At 34.8% G+C, this 12885-nt stretch overlaps 1 protein-coding gene across 6 annotated transcripts in view; it reads right to left on the bottom strand.

The window, feature by feature from the left end:
- Positions 1-2515: 2515 nt before the first annotated feature.
- The window catches only part of SREK1 (splicing regulatory glutamic acid and lysine rich protein 1), a 46594-nt gene continuing 36224 nt past the window's right edge, over positions 2516-12885 (bottom strand). For 5 of the 6 annotated variants that reach the window (XM_037801249.1, XM_037801251.1, XM_037801252.1 and 2 more), the window contains 2 exons: positions 6077-6221; positions 2516-5020 (listed from right to left, as the gene is read on the bottom strand). In XM_037801249.1, coding sequence (XP_037657177.1) covers positions 4871-5020; positions 6077-6221 — 295 coding nt within the window. In that variant the 3' untranslated portion in view covers positions 2516-4870. The remainder of the gene's footprint in view (positions 5021-6076; positions 6222-12885) is intronic. The other variant, XM_037801250.1, reaches the window with a different exon arrangement.

Below are 12885 nucleotides of genomic sequence, written 5' to 3'. Positions count from 1 at the left end.
GAATGCCAGCACTATTGTACTTCTGGTTTCTAACTCAACTCTTTACTTCCTACAGGAAGTAGGAAAATGCATAATGTTACAACTCATAATGTATAAATATCTAAATACTGATGAGAGGTACATAAAAGTGAGAGGGCTGGGCGGTACAGGAACATAGTTTGTATATACTATTGAAGTTAAATTGGTATTAAAGCAAATGAGATTCTTAGAGCTTTGGAATGTTAAATTTAAATACCATGGAAATGTTTTGTTTGGAAATGTTTTTTGATAATTTTTAAATTAAAAAAAAACATGTAAATGACAAAATATCGGAGAATATGCAAGCTCAGAGAAACAGAAATTATACAGTGCCAGCTGTCAGAGGCAGGGAGTAGAGAAAATGAGGAGTTAATGTATAAAGAGTATAGGGTTTGTTTGAGGAGGTGGTCAAGTTTTAGTAATGGAAGGTGGTGACTGTACCGCAATATGTAAACATGCTTAATCCCATTCAATGGTATGCTTGGGAGTGGTTGAGACAGCATATACCCTATACCCAAAAAGAGCAACTAGAGACGATGACAATTAAATGAAATACATGAGCTTAGATGGGCTCTAGCAAGGGAGGAGATAAGGCTCAAAAGATTATTAATGGGTATGTGAATATATCTCAATAAAATGAAGATAAAAAAATTATTAATGGGACATAGGAAAAAAATGGAATACAGTGTAGGCCTTATTTAAATTTCTTGAACTTGGTAACTTAATTACAATGATTACATAAGCGAATATCTTTGTTTTTAAGAAATGTACAAAACAGTATTATGTATTTAAGGAGCATGATACATACACCCTACACTCATATGTTCAGAAAATGGATAGATAGGTAGGCAGGTAGAATGACAGGGCAAACGTGGCAAAATATTAAAATCGGTGGACCTGGGTATGTGGGGGCTAGAGAGGTATGTTGGAGTTTCTATTATTTTTGTAACTGTCCTGGAAGTTTGAAAGTATTTCGAAATAAAAAGTTTAAAAGGAAATTGGGCAACAGACTAAAAGTTATTTTTAAAATTGACATATCCAGAAGAAATGTTATATCAGATATAAACTAATAATTGTAAAATTAATTCTTAGAAAACTACAAAAATACCTTAGGACAGAATGGAAAGAGATCTAGTTGTTAGTTACTAAATCCAACCTGACTAAATCATAAATAAATTATCAGTCTTTAGGCAGAATTGCCAATAAGTGTATTAAAATAAAGAAACTCACCCATAAGCCCAAGATTAAATATGGAAGTCAACTTTATTTTAGATTATTTTATTACACTTATAACTAATTTCCTGTTTCTCGAAATATAATTTAGCCCATTAAGAGCACTAATGTTTGAAATTTGAAAATAAACAATTTTAAGTGAATATTACATTAGTAAATAAACATGAGAAAATATTAAGTATTAGGTAGTGAAAATAAAAATATTTAAATACATAAGGAACATGTATGGTCATTGTAATTGTTTTACTTTGTGGGAATGGCTCTACTTCAGAACCCACCCTATAAAATCAGATACTATCCTTTAAAGAAAATAAATGATTCATTGAAACGTTAAAAGTTATTCAATGCATCCTGCAAAAGGATTCATTATAATTGCTAATTAAACACAGATTTAAGTCAAAATCAAATTCTATAATAGTGAAAGAAAACTTTTAAATGAGATTACTAAACATGTAACCCATAAATTTAAATATCTTCAGTTGAGAGCAGGTTTGGCTCAAGATTCTTTTTTTTTTTTTTAGTTTTAAGATAAATATAGCAATATATATATATGAGAAAGACTGAGGGTCCTGAAAATTAGCAACAGAAATGATTCTTTGGACCCCCCCCCCAAAAAAAAAAAACTTTGAATATAAATGACAATCTTAATTTTTACATTAAAATTTAGGCCTCTGACACTTTTAAAGACCAACATAGTACATATTAAGCCTCTTCAATAAAAGAATTCTAAACACAGAACACCACAAGCTGACTAGTGTTTGCAATTGTAATCAGATTAGGTGAAAAATCATAACTAAGAATGCAGTTGCAGAAATTAAGGATTTATAAGACTTGTCACACATGACTGGATAGCTTATGAAGGACCACTTTATATTACCAGTTCAGTGTGCACTGATGAACAGTAAAAACCACAGTATCAACACAAGTGGACTAGAGTAATGAAAACAACTGTAAGGAATAAGTGTACTCTCTGCATAGTAAAGCTAAAAAAGATAATTTACAGAAGGTATTAAGTGTAAAATGGCTCTTTGTGACTTTACCTCAAGTTTCCCTGACAACACCTACCTGGGATGGAAAAAAAAGTTATTAAGTAAAACAAAATACCTTGAAAGAAAATAATGAACAACAGGAAACATCAGCTCTTCAAGTGAGGAGAGAACGCACAAGAGAGACCAGTATCTCTAGACCCTAAAATTTCATTTCTATAAGCCCATGTAAGAGAATGTCAAATCCCATGTAATAATCTGATTTCACTTTCCAGATCTCTTGTATTCCTATTTATTGCCAACTTTTAAAAATCAGTGTCTTTCAAGATTAGTACTATTATTTTAAAGCTAATAAATATCACCAGCAGGAAAAACATTAGCAAGAACAAACTAAATATGTTAACTACTAACAAAAGAAACATTTAATAGTCTAGAGGACAAGAAAACACTCAAATTTTAAAGGATTGTTTTATAGACTCGACACAAACATGCACACCCCATGTCAAAACATCCTATGCCAACTAAAATCAGAGTAGGATTAAACTACGATGCTTTTTTGAAATGCATAAACAAATACTTGCCTCTAAAATACTTAGCTTTATTAAAGCAATGGTACTAAAAATAACAGATTCAAACATTTGCTCTATTCTACTTACAAATCATAAATAAAATAGCTGTTGATGCAAGACACACACTTTCACAATCTTACCATAAGCACACAAGCATTCTTGTATCAGAATAAGCTGCTTACCAGCCAACCGTACATGGCTGAATAATTAAAATGACCATCTATACTTTACATAGTAAAGCATTTTCCAAAATTTTAATGTACACAGTGACAAAAAGGAAAAAACAAACACACACACAAAAAAACACAGCAATCTAAACACATGAAGAGTGATTAAGCAGCTTCATAATCAAACCAGGCTTCATTACTTGCAATAAGGGCAATTCTTCCCATTTTCCAAACACTTAAGTTTAGTTTAAACAGTCTCAACATTAAAAGAAAAATCAAGTTGAAACCAAGTTACTTATGCTACTTGACTTTTTTAATCCATAAAAGTAACTCTTCCCATGAGGTAAGGCAACTCAGTAATTTGATTGTATTAGGTTGCATTAAAATAATTATACTTGATTTTTTAAAATAACATACTAATTAAAAAGTATTATTTTTTTGGAAATCTAACAATGGAAAGAGTTCTGAAACCATGAGTTAGATTTTAAGGAAAAACACTGGCAATGTTGTAATTTTACTACTTGCATACTTTCCATAAAAAGTGAGCCTAAGAATGACAGATGACCTATATTTTAAACTCAAGTAAACATATCTTAAACATATTAACAAATAACCTCACGAATACTCCCAGTCCTCCCTTTGGGAATAATTTCTGTACATCATTTATGAGAAGATGATTGAGAGGTAATAGTTAAGGCCATCTAATATAGACAACTAAAGGGCTTCCTTTGATTTAAGTAAAATAAAAACATGCTTCATTTTCAGTGTATCACAGTATAAAACTAATGGTCCCCAAACTGCATTTGTGTTTTAAGCTCTAAAGCCATACTTGAAAATGGGAATTCCCTCTCAATTATTAGTTGAACTAAGTAAGAAGCTCTTCTTACATACCACTTTCACACTTCTCTGTGGATGTAAATGGAATATCCATCTAAATTCCATATGAATGACTAGTACATATAAAATTCTAGAAAACAGTATACCACATTTTAGAAGGCACTAAAGCTTCAGCTTGTGCTCCCATAGCCCATTTTGAAAACCCAGTTTCCTTTTTATAAGGGCACCTTTGCCACCTATAGTTGACAAGACACACTGCAATATTATTCATAATAAGCTTGGAAATGTCATGAAAGTTCAAAAAGAAATGCTCACTTTGTGGGGAGACCTAATGATTCTAACACTGAATACTAACACATTATTATTAGTATTCAACACAGTTGCTCTTCCTTTTTAAATATAACAGTAGCATGCATTGTCAGTTATTTTGTAATCCACTTATTTAAGCAATTTTAATCTGTAAAACTATTTAAAGAAAAACCACTTCCTAAACAGTGAGCAAAAGAAAACACAATAGTGAGAATTTAACACATCACTGTAAATCCTGTGAAGTAAATGTTAAAACTTCTTACATACTTTGTACTTACAAGGATGTTTATATGTATTTGCACTGATTTTGAACACATCATCAAACTGTATATATAGAAAATAAAAAAAAAAAAGGTAAAACAATACAAAATTCAATTACTAGCGTTTTTAAAAAGAGCCTCCAATGCTTATCTTCAGTCTTGATGGATAGTACAAATTTGGATCTTTGATGTTCCATTTATTTGCAATGGTTCTTGGCAAACACTAACAAACCACATGACAAGTGTGTCAGCCACCATGGAAACACACAGATTTTAGATGATGAGGAGTCTGAGTAACATCTGTTATTCTTATGATGTCCATGCTTTACTTTCTTATGCAGTAACAAGATGGCCACAAAGTCACCTAACAACTGGAAAAGCTGTTAGACCTATATGTTCAACCGAATTTCTTCAGAGTTTACATCTTGTTGAGAGAATTCAGAGCTTTGGATTTTATTCCAGCGTTGAGATTACAGGTGCATTTGTCTGTCCTATACTGCTTCTGTTTTAGCAGAAAGATTTTCTTCATTTGGCTGGCAATTCCCATTCTGCTGTACTTTGTTCTCCTCAGTCCTTGGAGCATCTTTGTCATCTACTTCTTTGCCCACACTTGAATCTGGTTCTTTATTGTGCTCTTTTTCCTACAATGAATATTAAAGTATATGTATAATATTTTCCTCAAAGGATGCCAGCGATTACATTTGGTTATGAATAAAACATGTTACTTTATCTTTTGTAAATTACTAAAACTGGGTATTTTCTATTACCTTTTCATTAAGAATATACAAATACATATCAATTTGTCCTTTGAACTTCTGATAACAGACAGATAATTCATGGAAATTCAATTTGAATAAAGCAGATGAACAGAAATTCTAAGAAAGCGGCCAATAAATGTTGCTGACTGGCTTTAAAAAGTGGGATGAGTCTGCTGAAAGTATAAAATAGTTTCCAAACTATAAAATAGTTGCCAGAATAGACTTGTAATCTGGACACCAAAGCAGCAAAAATACAGAGAATGTGGGAAAGGAAGTTACTACTACTACTATTGTTCAAAAACAATCCAAATTTTACCATCAAATTAAGGAAAAAAATCAATGAGAACAAACAGAATAATGCCTGGCACATAGTAAATGCTCAATAAATGTTTCCACTATTACTGATGATGATGATGAATCTCTATCAGTATGAGAGTTAAATAAAACTATAAGAAGAAAGCTCCAGAGCTATTAGTTGGAATAATTTTCAAATACAAATATATTTTACCAGTATAACAATTAACAAAATTTGCAAGTACTTACTTATCTAAAAATGATTTCTTGGTGGAATTTGTTTTTCCACTAATTACTCTAATTCAACAAATCTAATTTTAAATTTATTTAGGAAAAGTTAGCATAAAATCAACTACATTTTGTTATTTATTACTTATAGATATTCTAAGAAATGTCTTATTGTATGTCATTCTATGAGTCTCTAAAAAAATTGTTTAAATTTTGATTGCTCTTATCTGTTCCCTTAAAAAAAAATCAAGTTCCAAAAATTACCTATTTAACAAATATTTCAAAATACCAACAATGTATATAGCACAAGATACTGTTGCCTTCAAGGAGTTTTTTGTCAAAAAATATTTCTATGCAAATAAGAATAATAATCTCAATTATTAACTATTCAAAGCCTACACACTCAATGCTGCTTACTTTAAGTGAAGTGCTGTTCTTCTCCAACTTCTCCTTCCCATCTTTGTCATTAGAACTCTTTCTTGTAGAGGTTGAACGTTCTCTCTCTCTCCTTTCACTGATGTGGTCCCTTTCTTTTTCTCTCCTTTTATCTTTCTTATTTCTGCTATAAGAATATTGATAATTTACGTTAACTTCTAAAAAACCTAAAGATCAATAATATTCTTGTCAAGATGTCCTTAATCTAACACAGAGTATCTAAATTAATGCATTATACATAAGCATACTAGGAAGCTGGTTTGAGCCAATAACATAATGGGTCCTATAAATTCATCTGCTTTACTCCCTACTCCAATTTTTCTTTTTTAAGATAAACAAGTCATTTTTACAAAAGCCATCATGTATTTACATAAAACAAAACTTGGTATTGTAAATAATAAACCAGTGGAAACAAAGAAAGAGAAATCAGAAAAACAGCCAAGTACATATGGAACATTACTAAGACAATGGTGGCATTCTCAAATCACTGGGGAAAAGCCAGACTTTTTAATTAAAGGTTTTGAAATAACTGGATAATCAATTAGAACAAGAAAGAATTGGGTCTATACCTTACTCTACGTATAGAAATAAATCCAAAAGCATTAGAGATCTAAATTTTTTAAATGAAATCATACAAATGCTGTATGAAAACATGGATGAATTTCTTTATAACTTGGGCAAAGGGAAAGCTTTTCTAACCATAACAAAAAATCCAGAAACAATAAAATTAATATAATATGGTAAACTGTGTGTGTGTTTGGTGAGGGGTATCTAGGAACTCTTGTACTCTCTGCATGATTTTTCTGTAAACCGACCTCTCTAATAAAAAAAAAATGGGAAAAAAAACAACCAAGGGAACAATATAAAAACGGATAAAAATATGAACAAACATGGTCCTCAACAAATGAAAAGGTATAAATTAATTTAATATTAAATATTAATTTTATTGTTTCTGGATTTGTTATGGTTAGAAAAGCTTTCCCTTTGCCCAAGTTATAAAGAAAATTCATCCATGTTTTCACACAGCATTTGTATGATTTCATTTAAAAAATTTAGTTCTCTAATGCTTTTGGATTTATTTCTATATGTAGAGTAAGGTATAGACCCAATTCTTTCTTGCTCTAATTGATTATCCAGTTATTTCTCATAATAAGAGAAATGCAACTAAACTCACACTGAGTTAACATTTCTCACCTATCAAACTGGGAAAAATTCAAATTCCAAACAAAACACTATTAGCAAAGCTGTGGGTGACAGCAATCTCTTGTACTACTAACGGGAATGCAAATTAGTAGAACCCTTATCGACAATTGGCAATAGCTACAAAAACTACATCAGTATTTTCTTTGAGCAGACAATTCCATTTAAGAAATATATACTGAGATAAATCCCAAACACTATGATTAAAAGGTTTGTGCAGTTATTCATTATGATATTATTTACAACTGCTATATATAGCAAAATACCTAAATGTCTGTATACAGGAATTAATTGAATTAACCATAGTATATCCACAATGAATACTATGCTACATAAAATTAGGAAAATCTCTATTAACTGATACAAAGTGATTTCCAGAATTCTTTAAGTAAAATTAAGCAAAGTGCAAAAAAAGCCATTGCAGACAACATCAGCAAAACAGCGGAATACCTCCAAAATTCCTCTCCTCTATAAAAGTACAAAAACATTCACAAAAATTGTCAAAACCAACTATTACAGAACTCTGGATGTTAAGTAAAGGCTTACAACAATGCAGGAAGCCTTTATCCAAGAAAACAAGCTGTATCTTGTTAACAGCAAGCACTGTGGTGTTTTTAACTTGTCCTATTCCCATCCCTCTCTCCCAAACTCCACAGCGGCCTTGAAAATCAGAAGTTCCACAATCACCCTGGAACAATCAGCTGTAACTGCTACTGAAGGGGAAAGAGGAGTTTGGAGCTGCCCCTAAAGCAACATTCTCAGAGAACTGTCATGATTTGACCTATCCAACAGTTCCCTAGAAAAACCCACTCTCAGGGCTTGTCTGTATTTGACCTGAATCAAAGCTCACCCAGCTTTTTCCCTATGAATGTTTGTTAAGAACAATGAACAGCAATTGTTTAACACTGCAGCTGCCTGAGACACTTCACACAAAAAAAGCTGATCAAAAAATGTATAAGGTAAATCTGAGAAAAGATGCCCATAGAGAGCTTTGAAAAGCTCCAATATAATCCTAAGACTATAAGATTATAAACCTGTAGCTGTGCAAGCAGGAAGTAAAGGCAGAGTTATAAACCCCTTAGCTGACTACTAAAGGTACACCCAAAAAGCACACTGAGTACCTCTGCAAAGGTTGACAAAATTATCAATTCCAGGCATTTAAGAAAATCTTTATCCAATTATTGGTTAACCACTAAATTAACTACGCAGAGACTTCAGTCGTCACATATAAACAGAATTCAAATTTTAGGAATTAGTTTAGAAAAGTCATTAAAGAAAATGACAACAATAACAAAGAGCAACAACATCAAACCCTGGGGATAAGGAAGAATGTGATATCCAGTTTTCACATTATATTATTTAAGGTATATGGTTATCATAAAAAATTATGATATATATACAAAAAATTTAAGTATGATCCATGCACAGGAAAAAAAGCAGTCAACAGAAACAGTCTCTGAGGAAGTTGAGACATTCGACTTAAAGGAAATAATGTCTAAAGAACTAAAGGGAAGCATAAAGATAGAAATTATTTTTAAAAACACATTGGTCTACATATCCAACACTCTCAACAAAGTCCAAGAAGGATAAACTCAAAGATACACAAAAGACATATCATAATCAAACTTTAAGAGATAAAGACAAAAAGAATCTTGAGAGCAGCAAAATAAATGACTCATCACATACAAGGGATCAGATTAACAGCTGATTTCTCATCAGAAACCATGGAGGCCAGAAGGCAGTGGGATGACATTTTCAAAGTGAAAGAAAAAGATCGTTAACTAAGAATTCTAAATTCAGCAAAACTATCTGTCAATAATGAAGGATAAATAAGCACACTGTCAGATAATAAAACATTGAGGGACTCTCTTCTTTATAAGAAATACTAAAGGGAATCTCAGGGAGAGAGGGAAGATGGCAGCATAGAGAGGAGTGGAAGCTAAGTAGTCCCCCTGGAACAACTGAAAAAAACCAGAAACAACTAGTGAATGATCCAGAATGACTGCAGAGGGGCAAACGAAACTGTCCACTCATCATACACCAACCTGAATTGGGAGGAATGCCTGAGATCACAGCATAAAATCTGTAAGTAAAACCTGCAGATCCAAGTTGTGAGACCCCTGCCCCATAGCCCAAGCTGCAAAGCCTCATGGTGCCAGAGAGAAGCTTTCTCCCAGTAAGCGAATATAGCTCAGCTGACCTCCAACTGGGGTTTTAAGTAGCAAGTGTGAACTGCTCACTACAGGTACGAATCCCCAAAAAATAGAGGCTTTGGGTGATGACTGACCTTGGAGAGCTGGAGGGTCGCCATGGACTATGTCTGAAGGGGACTATCTGTTTCTTTTTCGGCTCAGTGTAGAAAGCCCCAGCCATTTTCAGTTCCCAGTGCTGTGACTCACAGAAGAGTGGAGATAGTACAAGCAGAGAGAGAGACCACTGAAATGCTAATGACCTCCCCCTAGGGGGTCTATCTTCTCCAAGAGGAAAGGGGTGGGGCCCTTTCCATTCAGAACCAGACCCCAGAGCCTGGGGGAACACGGCCACACCTCCTCACACCAGTCAAGAATTATAGGCTAAAAAGGAGAAAAAAATGCACGACTTGCAGCCATCTCCCTGGTGGGCAGACCCACAGCACAGAGTCATGCCAAGAAACCCAGTGTGACAGGAGTCTTTCCCGCAGCACCGCTCACATGCCACAATATCGGCCGTGGACAATGGCCTTGAACACACCCACAGCTGACTGTCCCAGAGCTGGGAGGGCGGAGCTGTGCGGAAGGGGGAAGTTAATGTGTCCCATTCAACCATCTTTGAAGCGGGCTGGGAGCACCCCTGCACGGCCCGGTGTCCCAGGGCTTCCCTGGAGGCCGGCGTGTACTCTGATGTGGCACAGCCCTCCCTCCCTCAGCAGAGGTCCTGGAAGAGCACAGAAGGGAAGGGGGAACCACTCGGAAATCCCAGGGAACCTATGCCAATACCAAGAACTTTTGGGTCAGCAGCAGAGAACGGCCTTAAATCTCTGGGAGGACCTGGGAGGTTTGATTATTAAAGCTGCCCTTCCTCCCTAACTGCTCAGATGTACGCCCCTCATTTGGGGCGGATGGCATCGACAGCAGACCCAAATTAAGTGCACCAAGGGGACCCCACGGGGGTCAGATTCCCCACACACCACAAAGACAGGGTTGGGGAGAGCTGACTTCAGGGGAATTGGTGACTCACAGACGCCATCTGCTGGTTGGTTGGAGAGAGTGTATGCCACCAAGCTGCAATTCTGACAAACTAAAGATCAAGTAAAGCAAATGCCAAGAGGCCAATAACAACAGAAAATCTTAAAGCTTATGATAAAACCAGATGATATGGAGAACCCAAACCTAAACACCCAAATCAAAAGATCAGAAGACACAGTACTTGGCGCAATCAATCAAAGAACTATAGACAGGCAACGAGAACATGGCACAGGATATAAACGACATGAAGAAGAGCATGGCACAGGATATAAAAGACATAAAGAAGACCCTAGGAGAGCATAAAGAAGAAATAGCAAGAGTAAATAAAAAGATGATCTTTTGGAAACAAAAGAAACTGTTGGCCAAATTAAAAAGACTCTGGATACTCATAATACAAGATTAGGAAGCTGAACAATGACTCAGCCTCCTTGAGGACTACAGAATGGAAAATGAAAGAACAAAAGAAAGAATGGAGAAAAAAATTGAAAAAATTGAAACGGATCTCAGGGATATGATAGATAAAATAAAACATTCTAATTTAAGACTCATTGGTGTCCCAGAAGGGGAAGAGAAGGGTAAAGGTCTAGAAAGAGCATTCAAAGAAATTGTTGGGGAAAACTTCCCAAACCTTCTACACAATAAAAATTCACAAAGCATAAATGCCCAGCGAACTCCAAATAGAATAAATCCAAATAAACCCACTCCGAGACATATTCTGATCAGACTCTCAAATACTGAAGAGAAGGAGCAAGTTCTGAAAGCAGCAAGGGGAAAGCAATTCACCACATACAAAGGAAACAACGTAAGACTAAGTAGTGACTACTCAGCAGCAACCATGGAGGCATGAGGCAGTGGCATGACATCTTTAAAATTCTGAGAGAGAAAAATTTCCAACCAAGAATACTTTATCCAGCAAAACTCTCCTTCAAATTCAAGGGAGAGCTTAAATTTTTCACAAACAAATGCTGAGAGATTTTGCCAATAAAAGACCTGCCCTACTTCAGATACTAAAGGGAGCCCTACCGACAGAGAAACAAAGAAAGGAGAGAGAGATATAGAGAATTTTAACAGACATATATAGAATATTACATCCCAGGTCACTGGGACAAACATTCTTCTCTAGTGATCACAGATCTTTCTCCAGAATGGACCGTACGCTGGGACATAAAAACAAGTCTCAATTAAAAAAAAAAAAAAAAAATGAATTTGTTCAAAGCACATTCTCTGACCACAATGGAATACAAATAGAAGTCAATAACCATCAGAGACTTGGAGAATTCACCAACACCTGGAGGATAAAAATGACGGGGAGATGAAAACATTCCCTGATAATCAAAAGCTGAGGGACTTCATCACCAGTTATCAGTCCTACAAGAAATGCTAAAGGGAGTTGAGCAGGCTGAAAGGAAGGGACACTAAACAATTGACTGAAACTACAGGAAGAAATAAAGATTTCTAGTAAAGATCACATGGCAAATATAAATACCAATACTACTGTATCTTTGATTTATAACTCCACTATTTACTTCCTACAGGATCTAAAAGACATAAAGTGTAATGATAAATCAGTGGTTTTGGACTCAATGTAAAATTTGTGATTTTTGACAAGAACTACATAAAGGTGGGGGAATGATGGAGTATAGGAACATAGTGCGTCATATGGAAGTTAAGTTGGTATCAAAGAAAAACAAGACTGTTATAGATTTAAGATGTTAAATTTAAGCCCCAAGGTAAACACAAAGAAAGTATCAGAGAATATGACCATAGAGATGAAAAGTGGAGTAGGGGTTCTGAGAAGTTGGGGAAGGGGCAATGGGGAGTTAAGAGATGAGAGTAGGGTTTCTGTTTGGGGTGAAGGGAAACTTCTAGAAATGGATGGTGGGAAGGTGATAGCATTGCAACATTCTAAATGTGATTAATCCCACTAATGGAATGCTAGGGAGGGGGTGGAATGGGAAGATTTAGGCTATATATATGTTTCCACAATTGAAAAAAAAAATTTTTAAAAGACAGTCTAAATAGATTGCAATTAAATGCCAAGGATGATCCTGGATGGGATCTGAGGATGGAGGAGAGGAGACTCAAAGGGATACAGATGGGACACAAGAGAAAAAAAAAAAAAAAGGAAATATAGAATGTAAGCTTTATATCAACGTTGAATTTCTTGAACTTCTTAGCTGAGCTTAATGAGATTGCATAAAAGAATGTGCTTGCCCATTACACTGTTTGTTCAAAGATATGTGCAGCTTGCTTTCATATGTTCAGAGGACAGAGCAACAGATGATGGATGACAGATAGGGAGAGAGGGAGGAAAAGAAAAACACGGTGATGTGACAGGATGTTAAAGGTGGTGGATCAGGGTATCGG

This window comes from Choloepus didactylus, chromosome 13 (assembly GCF_015220235.1).
Source record: "Choloepus didactylus isolate mChoDid1 chromosome 13, mChoDid1.pri, whole genome shotgun sequence".
NCBI lineage: Eukaryota > Metazoa > Chordata > Mammalia > Pilosa > Megalonychidae > Choloepus > Choloepus didactylus.
The sequence above is the reverse complement of the archived record's forward strand: the minus strand, read 5'-3'. Positions and strand labels throughout refer to the sequence as shown.